General features: G+C 43.8%; 1 protein-coding gene across 2 annotated transcripts in view; it reads left to right on the plus strand.

Annotated features, from left to right (window-relative positions):
- Positions 1-25,317, plus strand: part of DIS3L2 (DIS3 like 3'-5' exoribonuclease 2) — a 264,327-nt gene that overhangs the window by 135,512 nt on the left and 103,498 nt on the right. For both annotated transcript variants that reach the window (XM_075938150.2, XM_075938149.2), the window contains 2 exons: positions 1,415-1,494; positions 21,469-21,581. In XM_075938150.2, coding sequence (XP_075794265.2) covers positions 1,415-1,494; positions 21,469-21,581 — 193 coding nt within the window. The remainder of the gene's footprint in view (positions 1-1,414; positions 1,495-21,468; positions 21,582-25,317) is intronic.

A 25,317-nucleotide genomic window follows, 5' to 3' on the forward strand; every position in this document is an offset into this window, starting at 1 on the left:
GCCCCTGAGTGCTAAAAGATTGGTTAACTAATTCTGGTTAGCTGACTTAGCATCCATTTCTTTCTCTAACTTTTTCTGAGGTTCATGCCGATTCCAATCTTTTTCAAAAGCCCTTTGTTCTAGAGATGCACAGTTGTCTCGCTATAACATGCCAGTCTGCATAAACCACTTCACAGTACCATGTCCATTCAGTAAGGACTGAACTGAGACCAAACGGTGTCCCTTGATTTCACTCCATGATCCTTCAACTTTTGCAAACTCCATTTTGCTCTGACTTTGTTCATGGTATTAGCGAGGTTGTGGCATCTGGCTTGGTTCACAACTGTTCAAGACTTAACAGAGATGAATGTTGCTCATGTTCAGGATTGTTTTACCAATTGGCAACAGTCTCCTTTTACTCTACTTCCACTGCAGTTCCTAAAGAAATACAGGATACTGAGAATTCAGAGCACTTCCATATGCTGTATGTGGAATATACCTGCCGATTTATTTTTCCTACAGGCAATATGCAGCTTTATCAGTAGGCTCCTGAAAGCTCCATGATTAGTCTGCTTCCGTCAGCCTTTCACTTATAGCTCCATGATGGCTATCAAGTCTCTTGTTTTTATTCTCACCTGTTCTACACTTTCGGTTAGCAAACACTTTACAGTACAGTGTCTGTTCACTAAGGACTAACCTGAAACAAAACAGTGTCCCTTGATTTTACTCTGTGATCCTTCAACTTGGCTCTTAAATACCCAAGGGAACCCCTGTAGAATTCTACTTGCTGCAGAGGAATTAAATGCCATGATGATGATGATGATGATTATTCATGAGGAGTAAAGTGCGTGAGCAGATTTGTGTCAAGGCTAATACATTTTGGAAGGCTAGATAGGCTTAAGTGATGTGAGCGCCTCCATTTATGTACCCTTGCTCTCTTTCCACCTTGCCATGTACATGGAATGTCTCCCACTCCAGTGTACTCCCTGTGCTCAGAAGACTTACTGGCGTATCAAATAACCATGCTAAAGTTAGGTATTTTAAAATGTCGTTAAAAATATGCATGTATAAAATTGTCATATTTTTTGTTTCCTACTTTGTCAAAAAGGAGTTGGGAGAGGAAGGGCTTTTCATCTCAGTGGAACTCGACGGAACTTTGCAGCCTGGATTGTTTTGTTTTGTGGACAACAAATGTAGACAAGAGCTGTGTAAAAGGAACAGTTCTGAGAGTGTGTGTGTGGGGGGGGGGGATGCAACACAAGTCAGCACCCTCTAATTGTTCCAATATTCCAAAAGCCTTTTTCGTGTCAGAAGGTTGCTTCTGAGGGACTGTGGATCTCTGTAGGTGGGGAAGCAATTATATTGAAAGATGCAATATGTTTCAACAGCCTTGCAAAGGAGAAAAAGATGTTAAGTTCCCTTTTTTTGTTGATAGGAAAGAATGCATCTTCACCATTGATCCATCAACTGCCAGAGACCTTGATGATGCCTTGTCCTGCAAAGAACTTCCTGATGGTATGACATGTATCTTACAAAAGTTTCTCCCAGTGTTTATTTTTAGTCCTTGGCTCACACATTCATGTTTAATTTTCTGGACAGATCTGTTGTCCTTATATGTGAATAGAATATTAAGCAAGTTTTATTTTATTCTTTTAATTGCCCTCTTTCTGAAATCTCTTAAAACAGACCTCGTTAAACTGTATTTGTAACCCTTGGCATCGGTATATACAGACCAAGGTTTGTTGCTGCAACTTCATCTGAGTTGTATCTGTCTTCTTCTGTCTTTGTGGGAGTTATGTCTACTGACCTAATAGACCTCATTTGGGTTTTAAAGGTTTGGTAGAACTTCATGATCTAGGATAAGCTGTACCTGGATAAAAGAACACGATACCTATTTGAAGGTCTTTGTTGGCTAAAATTCCCTCTTGCTATTTATTGCAAGAAAACTTGTAATACTCACATGAGCAGATTTAATCTCTTGTACTTGCATTTCACTCTTGCCATTTGCCTTTTTAAGTTTTCTGTTTTGCCTGGCCTCACCTTGGAACTATTAAACAGTAGAACCTCAGAGTTACGAACATGAGCTGACCACTCAACCACACTCCTTATTTGGAACCGGAAGTACCTCATCAGGCATAAGCAGTGATGAGAAAAATAAACACAGTAGAGAATTGTGTTCAACATAAGCTATTTTAAAAAAGTGAAAGTAGCATTTTTCTTCTGCATAGTAAAGTTTCAAAGCTATAACATTTTGAGAGAACCATTGTTTTGTTCTGCATTATCAACATTTCAGAGTTACGAACGCCTCTGTTTCTGTGGTGTTCTTCACTTCGAGGTTCTGATGCACAGTAAATCTGCAGGATAAAAGGTTTCTTGCCCCAAATCCTGAAGATTTGGCTTTTAGAGCTTCCCAGTTGAAATACCTGCACTGCTAAACAAATAGTGGATGGAGTAGAGAGCTCTGTTTATTTCAGAAAAGCTTCCATGTAGCATTTGATTTAGAAGTGTGACCTAATCACATTCATGCTAACTCAAATTAAAAAAGTTTCTGTATTGTTTCTTTGAGATCATCTGATGTGATCATGCTGGGATAATTCACAATAACAAGGAAGGCTAGAGACATGATTCCAAAAAAGCTTGTTGGCAGATGTGTCTAAAACCGAGGGGTTTTTGTTTGTTTTGGGTAACACAGCCAATACATTCTCATGTCATTCAGACCCAGGTAGAATATAGTATAACAGGGCAATAAAACAGGGATACAGATTAAAAGAAATGTGAGGCCAGTAAAATTATTTCTGATTATATTGTATGCTAGCAACTCTGAGGCAGAATTTAACAATATTGTTTTACTACAAGCCTGCACAAAATCCAAGCAGATTGCTTTGTCTTCAAAAAGTCCAGACCCTCTTCTGTTAACACTTGTTTCACTGTCTTTTAAACCACCCGTAAATTTATAGTAAAAACGAAAATTTCAGAGCGTTCAAAAGTAAGATGTGAGCACTTATACATGCAGACTGTATTGCACAGATTTGTAAGGATTTAAAAAGCAAATGCTCCATTGAGCCATTCAACGTAATAGCTCCGTTTTCCATGCCTGCATATTTCCCTCAACCTTATGACCAGGAGAAGGCGTTCTAGGGGAATATCTATCTAGGCTGGAATTTCTTCTTCCCAGGGAAAGTCTGCAGATCCATTCCAGTGAGTCTCATACCTGCTTGCAGTTCCTTGGAGACAGACACCTCCAAGGTGTTCTCTGTGACAGACAGCGTGATGGACACCTCTCCTTTTTATAATAGTTTAGATTTAGGCGATTCCTGGATTTCTGTGTGGAGAGCCCATAGATTCCTTACAATGGGAGATGTCCTCATGGGAGGAGACAAAGAATGAATGAAGAGATAAACATAGTAATTTTTTTATAAATACATACTTGCTACAGAATCTAATGGCAAAATTAGGCAGCAGTTGGGAGCTTTTCTAGAATGTATGTCAGGAAATGCGCTAGTTCAGTCGGAAGCCACCTTTGATTAACTGTCATACTCATTAAGGATACCAGAGAAATAAAACATACTGTTCTCATTGTTATAAAAATACACATATATCAGTTTCCCGCTAAAGCTGTTCAGTTATGCAAATTATTTTATTTTCATACTGTACAGTATTATGTTTAGATGGTTGACCACAAGGAGGAGACAAATCTGAGTTTCTATTAGAGCTCTGGGAATGATGTAGAAAAAGTTTAGTGAATAACTGAGCTCTTTACAAATATAAAGAAAATGAATTTGTTTGTCTGATGCTTTTTGCACATGTTCTAGTGAACGAGATTACTGGAAACTAGGAATGTTTATCAGGACAGTTAAGTTCAAGCAAATATTGCAGAATGTCCATGGAAAGCAAACTTTGAACTTGGTCATCAATATTTTCACCTGAAAACAGAACCTAAGACTTATTCTCAGGACAGAAGCGTACCATGTTACTAGCGTGTTCAACAAAACTGTTCACATTTCACATATTCACCAGGCTGTTCTTGGGAATTATTTGTCGACATGTGTCGGTAGATTTCCAGCAACACATCACCGCAACATCAGTGGTCCATGTTTGTGGGTACTTGCTAGTGGAAACAGAGTTGATTTTATTTCCATACTGTACTTTGACAAATTTCAAGACAGACAATTTCCTCTTCAGAAATTCCATGGACTGTGGTAGGAAATAATTGGCCGACGAATATCAGTATATTTCAGTGTATGCTGCTGGTCAGTTATCTATTCTTCACATGCATTTAGTGCCTCCAAAGTTATATTGTTGACCATGTTTACAGAGTTGCTGTGTGTAACATCCCTACTAGAAACCGCTAACTCACATTATGCACATTCTTTTACACGGTGATTGAAAACCAGTTCAACTTCTTCCCATCTTCTCAGACCCATGCTATTTTACAAAATGTAGTTACTATGTAGTCTTCTCCCCATGACATTGATGGGTTGATTGTGGAGCCAAGGGATCCCACACAGACACATCCACCAGATCGCCTGGGTTTTACATTTCCCAAGATCTGTCCATCCCTTTCTATCTTCTGTACTAAAACTTTTTATGTCATCTTCTCTCTTGCCTTCCTTCTCTTTAGCCTTCCTGATACCAAGGCCTCCCATCTAGTCCCTTCCAGAGTCAGCTGTGATGCTGTAATTGCCGCCATAGTCATCCCTCTATAACACCCTTTCCCTGGCTCAGAATGGTCTCTCCTGTCAAGCTCCTGTCACTTGTCTTCACTGCCCTCTGTATCTTCTTTGTCTAACTTCTTCCTCCTCTCTTCGTGCTGCATTTTTGGATGACCCATTCCTCATCCCACTTCTATGATGTTTTTTTATTGTCCTCTCTTCCTGGAATGCCCTTCTTAGTTAAGTGTAGTGACTTACACGTTGAATAAATCATGTAAAACCGCCGATAACCTTCAATGCATTTTCACCAACCTTTCAAGTGGCCAGATGTTCATCTTGTGTCTCAGTCCCTGTTGTTTAAACCTGCACTGCAAACTGTTTAAGGCAGGAGGTTAGTTTTTGTTTTGTACACTTGACATTTCTGTGCTGCTTTATAGGGCATAAATAATAATGTTCTGGTCACCCTTATATCTGGATTTGTCCTTCCCTGCCTCTCCTGGCTTCTTAGTAGCTTTTGCTTAAATCTTCCCTGAGCTGGCAACACAACAGTATTGCTTTCAGCTACTCCATTTGTCTCCCACAGCACACCATGCAGCAACCTTCTTGGAGTAATGTATGTAGAATAAACACTAAAATACCAGCTAGTGTGGAGCAAAATAAGCATGGCACGTTCTTCTTTCCTTTGCGAAAGGTGTTTCAGACGAAAGATACATGACGTGGATTGAGAGGAAATTATAGAAACCACACGGCAGTACTTGAGTCTATTGCAAAAGGAGCATAAATTGCAACTTACGTAGGAAAAGGTTTTTGCAAGAGTCAAATATAGGGAATAAGCAAGCAGTTTTTCTTTGGACATCTGATGTGATTAGTCAACATAACTTCAATGTTACTAGCTGATTAACCCAGTGGTTTCTTATTTGGGACCTGAACTATGTTATGTTGCTGGGAAAGTGAGAGAGATATGTTACAATGATTATAAACAGGTGCATTTCCCTGCGTTTCCCTTCAAGGCTTGTGGTTGCAAATTCTCTGCAGTATTGCAGTGTATATTCAAGTCTGTCTCAAATACAGATGGCTACTGTACGCGTTCCTGTGTAATACTAGATGGATTGCACTACCCATAGTGTACCTTACATTTATGTTGTTTTAAATGAAAGTGTTGGTTGTTCCTACGTTAGTAGCCATCACTTCTAATTTTTCAAGGCTAGAATTGAATGGGGTCATAGATTGTGCCACCCTTCAAATCACCAAAGTCATGTCTATACTTACAGAAGTTCAAGATACGCAACTCCAGCTACGTTAATTGTGTAGCTAGAGTCAACGTACCTTAATTTGAACTTTGGTGCCATCTCCATGGTGAGAGATCGATAGGGACAAATGTTACCGCTGGCTTCCCTTACTCCTCATGATTCGAGGAGCATCGGCATCGACGGGGGTGCCCTCAGTGTACGATTTAGTGGGTCTTTACTGGACATGCTAAATTAAATGCCAGAATTTCGACCGCCACAGCGTAAGTATAGATGTGGCCTAAGACTACCCGTGGTGTAAGGTACTGTTAAGTATGCATTAGAGAATCACAAACTGGCCCCAAATATGTGGCAGTTCAAGGGAAAATATACTTGTTCCCAATACAGAAGAATCTCAGAGTTACGAACAGCTCAGGAGTGGAGGTTGTTTGTAACTTTTGAAATTCTTGTTAATTCTCAGCAAAACATTACAGATCTTCCAAAAGTTTACAACTGAACATTGACTTAATACAGCTTTAAAACTTTGCTATGCAGAAGAAAAATGCTGCTTTTAACTATCTTAATTTAAATGAAAATGGCACAAAACCAATTTCCTTACTTTTTTTTTTTTTAAGTATTTTACATTTAACACAGTATTGAATTTGTTTGTTGGTTTTGTCTCTGTTGCTGCCTGATTGTGTACTTCTGGTTCCAAATGAGGTGTGTGGTTGACTTGATCTATTTGTAACTGGTGCTCATAACTCTGAGTTTCTACTGTACCGGCTAGTTTTGGTAGAGATGCACAGGATGCAAGCTAGTGGGGATAATAGCACCGTGATCTGTTTTCGGGTAGTAGTTGTTAAAAAATCTTAACTATAGCTCTTGTTTCTTGCATTTGTTTCAAAGCAAGTTTTCACAAAGATTAAGCAAAAGTTTATATTTTTGAAAATGTGATTCACTACATGTAATCCATATTTTTATAGATTCCATGACAACTTTGCATGGCACTTCAGCTATGTTCAAAAGATGATTACAGGCAGTCCCCGGGTTACGTACAAGATAGGGACTGTAGGTTTGTTCTTAAGTTGAATCTGTATGTAAGTCGGAACTGGCGTCCAGATTCAGCCGCTGCTGAAACTGATCAGTTTCAACAGCGGCTGAATCTGGACGCCAGTTCTGACTTACATACAGATTCAACTTAAGGACCCCAGGCATCCCCAAGTCAGCTGCTGCTGAAACTGATCAGCGGCTGATTCCAGGAAGCCCGGGGCAGGGGCTTCCTGTAGTCAGCCACTGGTCAGTTTCAGCAGCGGCTGACTTGGGGACGCCTAGGGCAGAGCAGCTGGGGTGCTGCTGGGTTGGTCCAGTAGCGCCGCCGCTCCTCGGCGCTACTGGACCAACCCAGCAGCACCCCAGCTGCTCTGCCCCAGGCGTCCTGATTCAGCCGCTGCTGAATCTGACCAGCAGTGGCTGAATCAGGACGCCTGGGGCAGAACAACTGGGGTGCTGCCCGGTTGGTCCAGTAGCGCCCAGAGCGGCGCTATGGGACCAACTAGCAGCGCCCCAGCTGCTGTACCACAGGTGTCTGGAGCAAAGCCACGGAGCACGGGGGCAGCGGGGCAGCCCAGACGCGCCGTGGCTGTCCGCTGCCCGCGTGCTCCGCGGCTTTGCTCTGCTTTGCCCCCCCCCCCCCCCCCCCGGTCTGCAGACCAGGAGGATGGGGGGGGGCAAAGCAGAGCCAAGCCCCGGAGCGCGTGGGCAGCGGACAACCCTGTCCGCTGCCCACGTGTTCCGCCGCTTTGCTTCCTCTCCCTGGTCTGCTGGAGACCAGGGAGAGGAACCCCGTTCGTAACTGCGGATCCGACATAAGTCGGATCCGCGTAACTCGGGGACTGCCTGTATTCCTATTCCAAAAAGCTTAATATTCAAAAATGGACAGTTTGAACTAAAGAGCATGGATACGATACTTGGATTTGGTTATGCAAGCAGCAGCATAGCCACTTATAATGTTATTTTTTATTTGTTTCTGCCATAAGAATGAGTTCTCCAATTAAAGTTATCTGGACCTGGTCAAATAACCATAAATTCAGGACCTGGGACAATTCCCAAAGATGTAGAGGTACAGATTTTCATATACCAATGGATCTTTTTATCCGTTTATGAGTATGTAATACACTTCAATTAAATATTAAAGAAAATACCCAAAAGCAAGTTTTGAAATCTGTGTGGTTCAGGATTCTGGTGAGTGGATAAAAGGGCCTCGGAGTGTTTTTCATACATTGCCTTGTGTAGACATCCTACCTGGGATTTCCATTCTTTGCAAGGAACCTTGAATGCCAGATTTCTGAAATGACTATAAAGAAAAACTTCAAATCATAGGCAGCACACAGGCAAACCTAATGGAAACTGGGCTGTGTCAATAAACCAAATGAACTCTGAAAACCAATCAAAAGAGTAAACATAAGAGGGTATGAATGGAGCTTAAAATAAACTTCCACACAATTAATCTCACTCCTGTATTTTGTTTGTTTTATCCAAATACCAAAGATGCTGTCATTCTCTATCGTAAAAATATTAATAACAAATATCCAGTTAGCCGGATGTTTAATTTAGTTGTTGATTTTCCAACATTTTGGAATTTAAGATTTCAGTTATAATGGGGAGGAGGGAATCTCTTAAAATATAATTTAGAACAGTATCTCTTGATCATCGACTGTATATTCATTACTTGGAAAGTGTAAAAACTGGTTCAGTGGGAAGCATTTAAGAAGAATATAAAGTTGGATGATAGGAAGGTACAGAGGGTAGAAAAAGAAACAATAAAGAACCTCACTGGCTGCCCCATATCCTAAAATAAGCAAATGTCAAGGCTGCTTAAGGGGAAAAACCTTCTACATGTTGGGCTGTTGCTGAATCCCAAGGTCTCTTTGAAGGCCAAGGCGTGTGCAGCCAGGGCATCGTGACTGTGTTAAATATAGACATCACAAAAAGGACCCATCTAGTAGAAAGGAAACCTTGATCTCTCCTGACTTCAGACCTTCATCTCAGGAACAGAGCAACTTCCTACACTCAAAATTATTGTATTTCATCATGACGGCTGCTGGGTGCCACTTCCCAGCTCTCTAAAGTCAATAAGTGCTAATTTCCTCATAGAATTAGCTTTGATAGTACTAGAAACAATTTGTGGTTTGAATGCCAAAAATTTGTCCTTTTCCCTTCACTGCCTTGGCTACAGGCCTTACTGTTGTGACAGCCAGCTCAGTTTCCTGAGGTAACTTTCAGCTACCTGCAAGAAGCTCCTTCTGAGAGAGAAATGTGGTTTTACAGAAACGCAATCACTGCCTCACTGATCTGAGTAACAGCTTGTCTGAATGGCAGCTTTAATCTGAGGGTATGTCTTCACTACCCACTGGATCGACAGGCAGCGATCGATCTAGTAGGGGTCGATTCGCCATGTCTATTGTAGACACGATAAATTGACCACCGAGCGCTTGCCTGTCAACTCCGGTACTCCACCAAAACGAGAAGATTAAGAGTGTTACCATCTTGAGAGCAGCAGTATGTATTGTCAGACACTGGTTCAGAAGCAAACAATGCTCTAGTGACCCTAGAAAGGGGCTCCTGCAATGCTGTGCTGGCCTGTCTCATGTGTGAGGTGTAGCATCATACAGAGTGCAGGCAGCTAGCTCTGAGTTCAGCAGTAAGACTTGTCACAGCAGCTCAGGACATTCCCGGTGCTTACCGTTTTCCTGCTGAGGAATTGCACCTCAGACACTCTCCATGCCCGAGGAATAACTGGTGTTCATCTAGGCAGAGCTCTCCACCCGGCTCTCAGAACTTGCCCTCCAGAACTGGGAAGTGCTGACGAATTTGTTCCTAGCAGAGCATTTAAATGCCAACCCAGCCCATAGTATTTAGATATAAACTTAAATGATTTGGATTAAGATTTTGGCATATGAAAGCCGGGCTCTTTAATGTGTTGTTTGTAAAGTGCCAGGAAAAGCCCTTATGAAGGTGTACTGTACACATGTCGTTTTGCTGTATAAAAGGTAGCTCTTAAAACCTATTGTGAAGTGGTTTTAGGATACTGGGTGTTTAATTTATTATCCGCTGCAGACAAAGACCGTATGTTTTTCTGTGACAGACATGCTCACAGCATTTAATCTACTAATACATGGAGTTAGTCTCCTCCTCATCATTTTAAAACTATTTGAAGAATTGCTGATACATCCATGGAAATTCTGGAAAATGTTCCACCCAGAAGCAGTTTAACTCCAGCCTTCTGTTTCTGCTTCTTGTCTTCGCTTATTCTTTACAGTGTCATGAAAACATCTACTTCTGTTTTTCCCCACACCTGAAGCCAATCCGAACCCTACTGGTAAAACTGCAGTCACTTCTGCGGTGCTCAGTTGATGTCACAGGGTTAAATGGCCTCAGGATGAGAACAGAAGAACTCAAAAATGCAAAAATAACGAGTCGTCCTGTGGCACCTTAGAGACTAACAAGTGCTTTGAGCAGGGGGTTGGACTCTACAGCCCCCTGAAGACTCTTCCAACCCTAGGATTTTAACTCCCTTCTGAGAAGCCAAAATGTAGCTCTCCCTACCCCTCAGCTTTGCAGGTTCCAGAAATAAAGATACGCGAGATCTTTCAGAAAGTAACTTTCATGCTGATGGTTGTGTGAAAATACTAACTTAGGGTGTGTCTAGACTACCTAGTTTTGACGACAAAAGTGGACTTTTGTCGACAAAACTATACCAGCGTCTACACTACCACTGAGTTCTGTCGACATAACGTTGACAGAACTCGGCAGTTTTGTCGACGCTGGTAAACCTCATTTTACGAGGCATAACGCCTTCTGTCGACAGAAGGTGTTATTGCCTGTAACATTGCGTCCAGACTACGGAGTTCTGTCGACAAAGCAGCTTGCTTTGTCGACAGAACTCAATGTGTCTGGACGCTCTTTGTCGACGGAAGTTTTGTTGACAGTATCTGTCGACAAAACTTCCGTCGACAAAACGCGGTAGTCTAGATGTACCCTTAGCTTCACACTTGCTCATCCATTCACCAAAGACATGGGGCTTTTTTAATTGTCAAATGTTTTTCATCAAGTTTTATGTCAAAGAACTTAATAATAGGAGGATTTAGTGAGAGTAGAAAATATTAATGACTGAAAATGTGTGTAGCTCTACTTCAGATGACTGAAACAGCATCATGTGCCCGTAAAAAGGTTTAGGATTTCTTGGTAAACAAGGCAATAGACCCATGCCCATTTGCAATGTGCTTTCAGAAACCAAAATGGCCAGAGGGCATACAAGTAAGATTTAAGCATTTTTCCCCTCATTATTTTAAAATAATGAAATAAAACACGTCTGCTGTTTGAACAATAGCTTGGCATCCTGGGGTAGAGAAGTGACCTCAGTTGACAAATAAAAGCAATTCTTTTTGTCTTTGAGCTTAAGAGCTGTCTAAATAATTTACTCTTTGGACAGCTTTTTACACCTACTTGTCTCGTCCACTGTATCTTCCAAACCAAGCACTTCAATGTCTGTGAAGTTTGGAGGTACCAGAGGAATCTTTGTCTGTCTTTGGTGACCATATGCTGCTGTGATGGTCTAGTTGCCTGTGTCTAAAATAAGTAAATATGTCACCAGTCATAACACCTCTTTTCATTCAATTTGTGAGAGTTCCTTGAGGCAGGAATGTCGTGTGAGAGTGTATAAAAGCAGTGTGAATACTGCTGGTGCTAGAGAAGTTGTTAATCATAGAATACTAGAACTGGAAGGGGCCTTGAGAGATCAAGTCCAGTCCCCTGCCCTCATGGCAAAATCAAGCACCATCTAGATCATCCCTGACAGGTGTCTGTCCAACCTGCTCTTAAATATCTCCAGAGATGGAGATTCCACAAACTCTCTAGGCAACTTATTCCAGTCTTTAACCACTCTGACAGGAAGTTTTTCCTCATGTCCAACCTCAACCTCCCTTTCTGCAGTTTAATCCCATTGCTGCTTGTCCTACCCTCAGAGGCCAAGGAGAACAAATTTTCTCCCTCCTCCTTTAACACCCTTTTAAAGTAATAACAAGTTCCAATAATTTCCTCATGACTCAGTGAACGCAGAGGTTATATTGCAACAGCAGCTGGGAAGGTGCTCCCCTGTGTGGCTAGACAGGCACATGCTAGCAAGCTATAAACAGGAGGGTGGCCAGGATGGTGACTGGTGCTAGGCACCCCACTACAGGTCAGCCCAGCCCTCAGATATGTAATCAAGCAGCTAGCCAAACCCTCCCCCCCCCACACACACACACACCACTGTGATCCCACTGCTCTTCTTAGTGTCCTGCCTTGAGCAAGCTAGCATGTATCTGCCTGCACTCGGATGCAAAGACTGGGTAGACATATCTTCAGTTCCATCCACCTGAGGGCATGTCGCTCGGAATTAAGATTTGTGTTGGGTAATACTGTTTTAGTTCTGCCACATCCTCCCAGCCCCCCACCTCTATTTGTTTCCATCCACCTTTTGCATCTTGTCCTTGTTCTAGAATGAGACCTTTCTAGGGCAAGAGCTGCCTTTTATGTATCTGTGCAGCACCAAGCGCAGGGCGACTTTAATTCCTGCGTACAGTCCTGTAGTGTTGACTGCTGATAGTACGCAAACATAAATGAGTCTTTTGTCTTTTTCTGCCGTACTCTTGTATTCTCAGATGAACAATCACCGACATTTTCAAGTCACCTTTTCTCTTGCACGAGATGGTGCTAGAGGTGGGGTAGAAACAGGGAGGGCGTGTACCAATTGTAAGGAATAGATAGAGAGGCAGTAGCGCAAAGGGTGAGGGGAGCAGGGCCAACAGGAGAGTCTCCCGCTTGTCCCCTGCTCCCTTCTGGCTTCCTTTTGAAATGTACAAGAGCCCCATGCACCGTGGCAAAGGGGGGCCCCGTGAAATGATCATCTGCCCCTGCTTGTACATTTCAGAGACTAAGGTGCTACAGGGAGTCCCCCGTTGTCCCCGTCTCCCTGTGCGGCTCCTGTATATTTCAAAGGCTCAGGCACACTCCGTACGGGGCTTCCACTTTTGAACTGTAGTAAGAGACGCCCTTGTAGACTAATTGAATAGTCGATGGAAATCCCATCAACTATTCGATGAGTAAATTAATCTAAATTTAAAATCCCTACATTGAATGAGCTGGTTTAACTCTCCTCCCTTTCTGAAGATCATACATTCTGTCGCCTTTCCTTTTGTGAACTTAAAATCCATCAGAGCAGAGAAAATAATACCTGCACACTCAGAGGGGAATTCCGGAGGGAAACCACATTTCTCTGTCTACAAAGATCCTTCATTTTCCTAGCAATCGTCAGTGCTTTCTGAGCAGCATTTGCTGAACAGATTACTATGGTATTTTGTCTAGGACATTTTAAAAGCAGCGGCTTAAGAGAAGTCATATTGGCTGATTACAGAAATCTTTATACTGTATCTTAACGTTCTTTGGGATTGGATTTTTGGGGGGGTGGCTGAGGGTGGGGAGGACCATGAGTGAGTCATACTTTAAGCGATACAAACCTGAGAGCTGCCAGTGCACATTATATCAATATATGTAACAAAATATTTACTTAGGGTTTCCATTAAAAGTTCAAACGCAGAAGGTTCAGGTTGACCCCTGCCTTTAGAACCTCTGATGGGAATCTTGGGCGAAATTTAACTCTGCTCTGTGTGTTTTTATTGGCTGCCTTCGTGTTTTATTATCTCATGTAATGAGATCTTTCTGGGTTTGTCAATCTTTTTTTTCTCTGCTGAAAATAAAAAGTTCATGTATGTAACAGTGTGCATATTGAATTAAAGTGCCATTAAAGTCATGATGTAATGACCCCATCTCCTCTTCCTTTGGTCAATATTTGCCTGTAGGGTCAGTACATTACAATATTGGCTTCAAAAGAAATCAGTGTTTTTTTACCTTCTGAAAGTGTTGGCTTTAAATGCTTGTGATATTAAAACTGTTGATCAGACTGTTGGTCTTAGACTTACTGTCTAAGTAATTTCAGGCTTGGGCTCTTGATCCATGTAGAGCAGCTTTCAGGGCATCTGATAATATCACAACACAGCTGTAGGCAGCTTTCTGAGGAGACCCATTTGGTCTTTAACCTACAGAAGTTTCTCCCAACCTTTCTAATGATTTATGGAATTTGTCCCTCATTGTGGGATGGGATTATTACACTCTGACACTGTGACCCATTGTGTTTACTCTCTGCAGGCTACTTTAATGGAATACAGGTTAGATGGACAAAGCTACATTCCGTCATTCCCTCTTCCTTGTACTTTTCAGTTGCCTTCAAATAGGCTTATGTATAACTTTCAGTCCCCAGCCTGTTAAACTACATTATCATCAGAAGGTTGACTAGTCAGATATTTTGCATTCCTTACTATTGTATAAGTCTCAGAGGGGGAGCCGTGTTAGTCTGTATCTGCAAAACCAACTAGGAGTCCTGTGGCACCTTAAAGACTAACCGATTTATTTCGGCATGAGCTTTCATGGGTAAAACCTACTTCATCAGATGCATTGGAGTGGAAATTACAGAGGCAGGGATATAAACTCATGGTCAAGTAAAACTGTTAGACTTTAAGGGGCCACAGGACTCGTTGTAATTAGTGTATGTAGGTAATATCAAATTACACTTAAAATACAGAAATTAGATGAAAACAGTCGTGCTATAGACTCATGCTTTATTTATACACCTGCTTGCAATGTTACCCTATGATAAATGGGATTTTTGCTAGTTCTGCATTAGTGCAAGTTGTGGGCTTTTTTAAATATAAGGAAAAATATCTAAACCCTGTTTAAAAACAAGCGAATTAAAAGCCTATTAATAATTAAAAGACCACTGGAATTATAAGTATTCCACAGATCATGACTGTACATTTGTTAGTCCAGCTTTGTGGAAAAAAAACAGAGGGCACTTGTACTGTTTCTTGAAGGTCAACAAACTAGGCTCTGTTAGACCAAGAGATTAAAGTACTTCCCAAGATCAGGAAGACTCGCTGCCTCTGTTAGCAGCCCCTATGACTTTAAAACAGGCGGCTGCTAATATCTCCTTTAATTGTAACCACAATGCTATTATGCAAGAAGACGGCTGCGTTTTCAGGAGTCCAGTGTTCTAGGCCAGTGGGTCATTGGTTGCAACCTTTGCTCCACCTGGAAATGAAATGGAAACTGGCGCAGATCTCTGAGCCAGCAGTGTATTGTTCTTTCTGCTTGAAGTACTGCAGAATAAGCTTGTCAGTCTCATTCTGGTGTTACCTTATATATTAAAAATGTATGTACTTGGACTGAGGTAGAGATAGACATAGGAGACAGACTTGTTGAGAGTCTCTGGGTTAGGTTAAAAGGGGTATAAAACAAGGGTGATATCGTGCTAGAGGTCTACTACAGACCACCTACCCAGGCAAAAGAGGTGGATAAGGCTTTTTATAAACTACAGGCAGTCCCCGAGTTACGCGGATCCGACTTATGTCGGATCTGCAGTTACGAACGGGGCTTTTCTCGCCCCGGAGGACGGGAGCAGCGGGACGCCCAGATGCACCGCGGTCCGCCGCCCCCATCCTCCGGGGTGAGAAAAACTGCTCCCCATCTCCCTGGTCTGCAGGGAGACGGGGAGCAAAGCCTTGGAGCACGCCCGCAGCGGGACAGCCCGGGCGCGCTTGAGCTGTCCCCCTGCGGGCGTGCTCCGTGGCTTTGCTCCCCGTCTCCCGACCAGCAGACCAGGGAGATGGGGAGCAAAGCCTCAGAGCACGCCCACAGTGGGACAGCCGTGGCGTGCTTGGACGGTCCTGCTGCCCGCGTGCTCTGCAGCTTTGCTCTGCGTCTCCCAGGTCAGCGAGACGGAGCAAAGCCGTGGAGGACTTGAGCGGTCCCGCCACCCCCGTCTCCCTGGTCTGCTGGGGGGGGGTGCAGCTAGTGCCCCCCCCCGAAGACCAGGCTTTTCTTGCCTACCCGTGGGGTAGAGCAGCTGGGGGCTGCCGGGTCGGTCCCGCAGCGCCACTCCGGACCAACCCGGCAGCACCCCAGCTGCTCTGCCCCAGGCGTCCTGATTCAGCCACTGCTGGTCAGTTTCAGCAGCGGCTGAATCAGGACGCCTGGGGCAGAGCAGCTGGGGTGCTGCTGGGTTGCTCCAGTAGCGCCGAGGAGCCGCGCTACTGGAGCAACCCAGCAGCACCCCAGCTGCTCTGCCCCAGGCGTCCCCAAGTCAGCTTCTGCTGAAACTGACCAGTGGCTGACTACAGGAAGCCCGAGGCAGAGTTGCTCTGCCCCAGGCTTCCTGGAATCAGCCGCTGATCAGTTTCAGCAGCAGCTGACTTGGGGACGCCTGGGTTTCTTAAGTTGAATCTGTATGTAAGTCAGAACTGGCGTCCAGATTCAGCCGCGGTTGAAACTGATCAGTTTCAGCAGCGACTGACGCCAGTTCCGACTTACTTACAGATTCAACTTAAGAACAAACCTACCGTCCCTATCTTGTACGTAACCCGGGGACTGCCTGTACTAACAAAATCATTCAAAGCACAGGATTTGGTGGTAAAGGGAGACTTGAATTATCCAGACATATGTTGGGTAACTAACACAGCAGGGCACGATTATCCAATACATTCTTGGACTGCTTTGGAGACATTTTTTTTTTTCAAACGGTTGAGAAAGCTACTGGGGTGGAAGCGGTTCTAGATTTGATTTTAACAAATAGGGAGGAGCTGGTTGAAAATGTGAAAATGGAAGGCAGCTTGGGTGAAAGTGATCATGAAATCTCAGAGTTCATGATTCTAAGGAACGGTAGAAGAAAGAACAGCAAAACAGAGACAATGGATTCCAGGAAGGCAGATTTTAATAAACTCAGAGGCTGGTAGGTAAGGTCCCATGGGAAGCAAGACTAAGAGGATAAACAACTGAAGACGGTAATTTTTTAAAGGGACATTATTAAGGGCTCGAAAGCAAACTCTACCACTGCATAGGGAAGATAGAAAGTAAGATAAGAGACCACCTTAACTTAACCAGGAGATCTTACATGATCTAAAAATCAAAAAGGAGTAATGTAAAAAGTGGAAACTAAGATAAATGACAAAGGATGAACATAAGCAAACAACACAAGTATGCAAGGGCAAGATTAGAAAGGTGAAGGCACAAAATGAGATCAATCTAGCTAGAGGCATAAAGGTAACAAGAAGACATTCTACACATATATTACAAGCAAGAGGAAGACCAAGAACAGAGTAGGCCCATTGCTCAGTGAAGAGGGAGAAATAATAACCGGACATTTGGAAATGGCAGAGGTGCTTAATGACTTCTTTCTTTCGGTTTTTGTCAAGAAGTGTGATGATGAAGGAATGCCTAACATAGTGAATACTAGTGGAAATGGGGTAGGTTGAGAAGTTAAAATTAAAAAAAGAACAAGTTAAAAATTACTTAGAAAAGTTAGATATCTTCAAGTCACCAGGGCCTCATGAAGCATACTCTAGAATACTCAAGAAGCTGATAGAGGAGGTAACTGAGTCTTTAGCTATCATCTTTGAAAAGTCATGGAAATCGGGAAAAATGCCAGAAGACTGGAAAAGGGCAAATATAGTGCCCATCTATAAAAAGGGAAATAAGAACAACCCAGGAAACTAGAGACCAGGGAAGATAATGGAACAGGTAATTAAGGAATTCATCTGCAAACATCCAGAAGAAAATAAGGTGATAGGAAACAGCCAGCATGGATTTGTAAAGAACAAATCATGTCAAACCAATCTGATAGCTTTCTTTGTTAGGATATCAAGCCTTGCGGATAAGGGAGAAGCAGTGAAGTGGTATACTTAGACTTTAGTAAAGCGTTTGATACGGTCTTGCATGACCTTGTTATCAGTAAACTAGGAAATACTATTTAGATGGGGTGACTATAAGGTGGGTGCGTAACTGGCTTGGATAACTGTTCTCAGAGAGTAGTTATTAATGGTTCACAATAATGTTGGAAGGGTGTAGCAAGTGGGATTCCACAGGGGTCTGTTTTGGGATCGGTTCTGTTCGATATCTTCGTCAACAATTTAGATGACGGTATAGAGAGTACAATTGTTAAGTTTGCAGAGGATACCAAGCTGGGAGGGGTTGCAAGTGATTTGGAGGATGGGGTCATAATTAAAAATGACCTGGATAAACTAGAGAAATGGTCTAAGGTAAATAGGATGAAGTTCAATAAGGACAAATTGTTCCACTTAGGAAGGAACAATCAGTTTCACACATCCAGAATGGGAAGCAGCTATCTAAGAAGGAATACAGCAGAAAGGGATTTAGAGGTCATAATGGACCACAAGGTAAACATGAGTCAACAGTGTGACACTGTTGCAAAAAAAGCAAACATGATCCTGGGATGCATTAACAGGAGTGTTGTGAGCAAGACACGAGACGTCATTCTTCTACTCTATTCTGCACTGATTAGGCCTCAGTTGGAGTATTGTGTCCAGTTCTGGGCACCACATTTCAAGAAGGATGTGGAGAAATTGGAGAAGGTCCAGAGAAGAGCAACACAAGTGATTAAAGGTCTAGAGAACATGAGCTATGAGGGAAGACTGAAAGAATTGGGCTTGTTTAGTTTAGAAAAGAGAAGACTGAGAGGGGACATAAGAAGACTGAGAGGGGACATAATTTTTCTCCCTTCTCCTTGTAACATCTAAAAGGATGTTACAAGGAGAAGGGAGAAAAATTGTTCTCTTTGGCCTCTGATGATAGGACAAAAAGCGATGGGCTTAAATTGCAGCAAGGGAAGTTTAGTTGGACATTAGGAAAAACTTCCCAACTGTCAGGGTGGTTAAACAGTGGAATGAATTGCTTAGGGGGATTGTGGAATCTCCATCACTGGAGATATTTAAGAGCAGGTTAGATAGACATCTATCAGGGACCATCTAGATGGTGCTCAGTCCTGCTGTGAGGGCAGGGGACTGGACTCAATGACCTCTCGAGGTCTCTTCCAGTTCTAGTATTCTGTAATTCTATGATTCTGTACTACCTTACATTTCTGGAGGATTTTAAGTAGTAGCCCACCTAGGTTGCTTTGCAGGGACCTAATATGAAGGTGGCAAAGGCCTGGATCATGTTAACATGGTGTAGCTCGGTGGTCCCCAACGCGGTGCCCGCGGGGGCATTTATGTGCGCCCGCCTCGTCTGCATTAGGCACACCCTAACGCAGGGGTGAACTGCCCCGGCACGACAGAGCCACCGGGCTCCGCACTCCTGCACCCAAGCCGGTAGGGGCGCTGCCGGCACTTACGGCCCCGTCAGAAGACCCCACTGGGCCGAGGGACTCCAACAAGGAGGCCGGCAAGCTGACCCTGGCCGGGGAAGGTACCGGGCTGAGGGAAGGGAAACCGGGCATGGCTGAGAGAGGTGCAAGCATGCGCTGTCAATCCGGGTGGAGCCAGGGCTGCACTGGGGGTAAAGTCACGTGCAGTGCACCGGAGGGGGTGGTGCCACATTGGTGTGGCGTTGCGGCGCCGTTTTTTAAAACGGCCAGCTGTGGCTCGGGGAAGGAGGAGGAAGGAGATGTGCCAAGTAGGGCGTGGGGGAGCTAGAGGCGGGACAGCGGTGAGCGCACCTGGCAGGGTGGTAATGCTGTGATGGGCCGGGGCTGTGAACGCCGAGTGGCCCAGCTCTAGCACCTGATCTGGAGCCCAGGCTGCAGGGACTTCTGGGGCCCGCTCACAGCAGACTCCAGCCCTGAAAACTGGAAGGCAGAAGGGAGGGGAGGGGAAGAATAAGGGAAAGGGTGGGAGAGGAAGGGCTTGTGCTAATGGGAGGGGGGGCAGGTCAGGAGAAGAAAGGGAAAGGCACCAAGGGACAGGGTGGAGGAGATACAAATGCCAGGGGAGGGAGGCAAGTGGAGACAATGAGGAAAAGGGCAGGAGAGGAGGTGTCAGTGGAAGGGGGGACAGGGTGATGCTGGGAGAGGAGAGGAGAGGATAAGGGCATTGGGGCTAGAGTAGGGAGGTGTTGGGAGAAGGCTTGAAAGAAGGGGTGGGTATGAGGAAGGCGGGGATGGAGCAAGTCATGTGTGAGGGCACAGGGGAATGAGGGGAATGGGGGCAGAGAGTGGTGAGGGGGTGGGCATCAGGGAAAAAGAGGGCAAAGGAGGCAGAGGCAGTAAGGGAAGGGGGGAGGCACCAGGAGGGTGCAGGGGTAAGGGAACGCGCAGGTGCCAGGGAATTCTGGGGGTGAAACAGAATGGCAGACACCTGCAGGGGAGAGACCAGCACCAGAGGAGAGAGTCAGGGCAGGAGTGTAGAGGGAGGTGTTAGGAGAGGGGATGCGGAGGGGTAGCTCACATGATCAGAGTGGGGCTACTGGAGGAGTGGGCACAGGGGGGAGAGAAGGGCTGGTGGAGGGGGCAGGTCTCAGGATGGCTGAGGGCAGTGAGAAGGGCAGGAGTCAAGACGGCAGAGGAGGGTGAGGGGTTGGGGGGAGCAGGCACCAGGGGAGCTGATGGAGCAAGGGGAGGAGACATGGTGGGGACGGGGAGTGTGAGATTTAAAGATGCCATGATTTTTTTAGGGGGGAGGGTGCTTTTTTTGCTCAACATTTGGACATCCCCCCCTTTTTATTAATGCAGAATTTTGTTTAAAAATTACAACATAATTAACATAAAAATTATCCAACTAAATTAAGTTTCTATCAAATTTACCCAATTCGCATTTAATATGAAAATAGAAAATTCACATGGTAAGGTGAAAGAGTAATTGCTGAATAATTTAATTAATACCTTTTACATGTAAAATTACTTTTTTTATCTTAGGATTCATATATTAAATATGATGTTTTTCGTATTCTTTAATGTACAAATACAAAATAAGCCGTGAAAAATTGTTGGCGCCCGCCACACTCTTCTGAAAACATGAATGTGCTCTTGGCCACAAAAAGGTTAGGGACCACTGGTGTAGCTCCTACTGCATTTTAAATTGCAGAGCTGCAATAGGGTTTCATCCCTACCCAGCGTAAACAGGGACTGAGCCGGGCTGCCTGCCCATCCCGCAGCAGCCCCTGTCTGCGGGGGCTCCCAGCAGGGAGTTGGGACCCTCCGTGGTAGAGGCAGCTGTGGGGAGGAGGGGGTGTGTGCAGGTGGCACCGTAGATACGGTTCAGAGGGGAACTGGCTTTTAAGCTGGCTCCTCCCCCAGCACTGGCTCCTGCTTCCCCCCTCCTTGCTGCCTCTGATATAGAGGCAGCGAGGAGGAGGGGAAAATGCGGGTAGTCGACTAATCGACTACTCGTTTACCTCAGATGACATCACTTACAGTGTGTCAGTTGCTAAATAGTAGAATCAGTCAAAAGTACCTACATCTGGAAATGTAACAACCTGTCCAAAGGGGCAAAATATTTGTGAACACTGCGCATTGTCATTTTCTTGTACATTTTCCTTGCTGCCTCATTTTCGATAGCTCTAACTCACAGAACTCAAAATTCTTGAATAATTGCCCTGCCAAAAATGACCTGGCAGAAAGTCTAGTGATTGTAAAATTGTAGAAATGTTTCTTGAAAGGTGACTTTTGGATGCAATTACTTCCTTCTTGCCTCACCCCCTAATAATATACTGGCTTCCCTGTGCAATTTCAGGAAACTTTGAAGTGGGTGTTCATATCGCAGATGTGAGTTACTTTGTTGTGGAAGGAACCGCGCTGGATCACGTGGCCAGTGGAAGGGCAACTAGTGTCTATCTAGTGCAGAAGGTAAGAGTGTCTAGGAAGGAGCATGGCGGAAAGGGATCTAGGGGTCATAGTGGACCACAAGTTGAATATGAGTCAACAGTGTGATGCTGTTGCAAAAAAAGCAAATATGATTCTAGGTTGTATCAACAGGTGTGTTGTAAGCAAAACTCGTGAAGTCATTCTGCCGCTCTACTCTGCACTAGTTAGGCCTCAGCTGGAGTACTGTGTCCAGTTCTGGGCGCCACATTTCAAGAAAGATGTGGAGAAATTGGAAAGGGTACAGAGAAGAGCGACAAGAATGATTAAAGGTCTAGAGAACATGACCTATGAAGCCAGGCTTCATGAACTGGGCTTGTTTAGTTTGGAAAAAAGAAGATTAAGGGGGGACATGATAGCGGCTTTCAAATATCTAAAGGGGTGTCACAAGGAGGAAGGAGAAAATTTGTTCCTCTTGGTTTCTGAGGACAGGACAAGGAGTAATGGGCTTAAAGTGCAGCAGGGGAGGTTTAGATTGGACATTAGGAAAAAATTCCTAACTGTCAGGGTGGTCAAATATTGGAATAAATTGCCAAGGGAGGTGGTGGAATCTCCCTCTCTGGAGATATTTAAGAACAGGTTAGATAGACATCTGTCAGGGATGGTGTAGACGGAGCTTGGTCCTGCCTTGAGGGCGGGGGGCTGGACTCGATGACCTCTCGAGGTCCCTTCCAGTCCTATGATTCTATGATTCTATGAAGAGCTCTCTTTCTTCGGAAAACAGCCTCTCCCTTTTACCTCAAATGCATTATAAATGATCATTATCAGAAGCCTACAAGAAACAAATTCAACACATTGAACACATAATTGTATAAAATCGCCATATATCCAAAGAAGGTATTGCCTAAAACAAGGAGTACGTGATTTTGGCCTGCAGGAAAATGTAACTGGAAGCATCAAAGTAACTTCAGAGACAAGTGCTGCATTCTGAAGCAACACATCGTAATGCATGCATGCTCGTATTAAATTATTGACTGGGATGAGCTTAGGAAGCTTCCAGGCCAATCCTATGTCATGTTGTTATTTCTGATTTTTACAGTGAAATGTGCAGAAGTGCTTTCAGGCTACATCAGATGTTATAGACTCTTCTTGCACTGAAGAAAGCCAAATAAACTTCTTTCTGCCAATTTACTGTGTAATGCAGCAGCAACAGAGAGTAGAATTTTAAGGAACAGCATAAGGTTCATAAGAGCAGTTTTCCCTTCCTGATAAATTGGTCTACTGACAGAAGAGATGCCTTCCATTGTTGTTCCACATGTGTGCTCAGAAGAAAGGGCATCTCTGGTTAATATTCTTCTGCTTTAGTGTGCGTGGTCTGTAGTAGGACCTTTCTCCCATTCCCTCTTTATCAGATTTGCTTATGAGTCGTAAGGTGGCACCTTTAAATCTTTGTGGGAGCTTGAAAGACCATTGGAAACTAAAGATTTCTCCCATCAGTAAATGTGAATCCATGGCTAATTTGTCACGGGGGAAATTTGCTCTTGCTGTGCTTGTGTCAGTCTGGCCAAGAGTGAGTAGGGGTTGGACCACGGTCTTTGTCAGAAGTAGCCTATGCATGCTAATTCCTTAGCATCCCAAGCAGGGCTCTGACCTTTCACTGTTTGCATGCTGTCTGGAAATATTTTTGGGGATTGTAAAATTTGTATGTGTTAGTAACACTTGCTTATCCCATATGAAATTGCTTCTGTAATTTCCCACTCTTGTGTGCTGAGCCCAGTGGCTCTGGAACGTTGTAACAAAGCGTGCTCATTAGAGAGTGTGTGTCTTGATCTGTGCTTATAAAGTGCCACATCCCAGCAACAATCCTCTGTTCTGCTTTGTCCACCAGCCACAGGGGATTCAGAACTATTTCTCTTATGCCGACAGTACAGTTATGTTGGATTCAGTTTCTAGTTGTTTATTCTTAGTAGCTGTTGTATAATTTCTTTCCATGATATTAGTTTTAGTCGGATTAGTGATAGAACCTAATTGTGGAGGATCGAAAGAAATCCATGGGCTTTTTATGGGCATGGGCATGCCACTTGGAATAGCAATTGGAACATTGCCTCTCTGGATCTGTGCATATGAGTTTCAAATGGCTAAACTGCTTCAGAATAATTCTCTCGCTGCAAGACACAGGGCAGAATGCTTCTACCATGTGGAATTGGAAGAATTTGTTTAAAGATCTCCACTTATCAGCAAAAGCCATCCTATATAAGAAGGCTGACAACAGAAATGTTTTGACTTGGGAATTAGAGATGTTAAATTTTGATTAATTGGTTATTGATTAGTCGATGGAATTTCCATCAAATACTCGATTAGTCGGTAAGGGGGAGGAGGGGCGCTTGCTATCCTAGCTGCGCCTCAACCTTTTAAATGTAGCAAGAGCCGCCTGTGTCTCTTACTACATTTAAAAGGCAGAAGAGCTGTGGGTAACACGGGGCAAGCGTGTTCTGACAGCGATGCTTCAGCCTTTGAAATGTAGCAAGAGCCCCGGTGGGCGCTAGCTAAATTTCAAAAGCAGAGGTGCAGCAGTCGGAACCCGGCGCGAGCTGTTTCCTTGTTGTGCCTCTGGCTCCCTGCCACCTGCAGAGGTCGTGCTGGGAAGAACCAGCTTTTAAACCAGCTCCCCCTAGCACTGGTCCCTGCTCTCCCCACTTGCTACCTCTCTCTGATAGAGGCAGTAAGGGCAGGGGGAAGTGACTAGTTAAGTCACTACTTGACTATCCAATAAGCTTATGCTTATTGGGTAGCCGACTAGTCGCATCCTTATTGGGAATGCTGCTACAGTGCCTCATGGGGGTTATGGTTTGGGTGTTGCATTCTCCATTCTGTTCTATGGACTGGGCTTTCCTGGTTGGACTATATCTCCCATAGTGCACCATGGTCTAGTAGGATGCTCTGACTCACCTTTCCAAGAGAGTGAGCCAGGGTATGTCATGGGAGATACAGTGCTACAGGAAGCCTCTCCTGTAAAGGAGAATGAGGGAATGAGGCAATCACCCTAAAACACCCAGGGCAGAATTTCCAAATCAAGATATTTTGTTTTTTAGGCTTTTTTGGTTTGCTTAACTAAAAAAAAAAAAAAAATTTTCCATGGAAAGCAGACACTTTTTACAAAAATAATTCGTTTATTTGAAAGCCCGGTTTCCTGTTGAAGAACAGTTGACAGAAAGATTTCACCCAGCTTTAGATTTCATTCTTTGTGTTTAACTACTCTTTCCACTTACATAATGCCTTTTCATGCCCTAAATCGTTATTTGGTCTCCAAATGCCTTGGTTTGTTAGCTCCAGGAGTGGTGTGTTATCCATGCTTTTGCCCTGCATGGATAGATTTTTAAGAGTGCCAACCAAATTTGGTATTTAAAATATGGAAGACTTCTCCCAGTGACTCTAACTTGGTAAAAAAAAGTTGATCAAATGTTGGATTTTAAATTCCCAATTTTACATGTGATGGTTATTAAGTCTAACAAAATAGCTAAAAATAACTGAGGGCCTGGACGCAAGAAGGTAATAAGAGCTGGTTTGAAACAAGATGGTAAGGTCACGCTCATAGAAAATAGACTTTCCTTTGATGGAACTATTCCATAAACGCAGCTGTGACATTGCCATGACTTAGAATAGTGCAAATTCTCCCAAAGAGGAAGTTAATTAAATCTACGTATTTAATTCTTTTAGCCATTTGTCCAGAAGACAGGTTGTGTAATGGCTAGCAGTTTAATAAAATCCAGCGGTTTAGAAG

Source organism: Pelodiscus sinensis, chromosome 10, assembly GCF_052426305.1.
Source record: "Pelodiscus sinensis isolate ZL-2025 chromosome 10, ASM5242630v1, whole genome shotgun sequence".
NCBI lineage: Eukaryota > Metazoa > Chordata > Testudines > Trionychidae > Pelodiscus > Pelodiscus sinensis.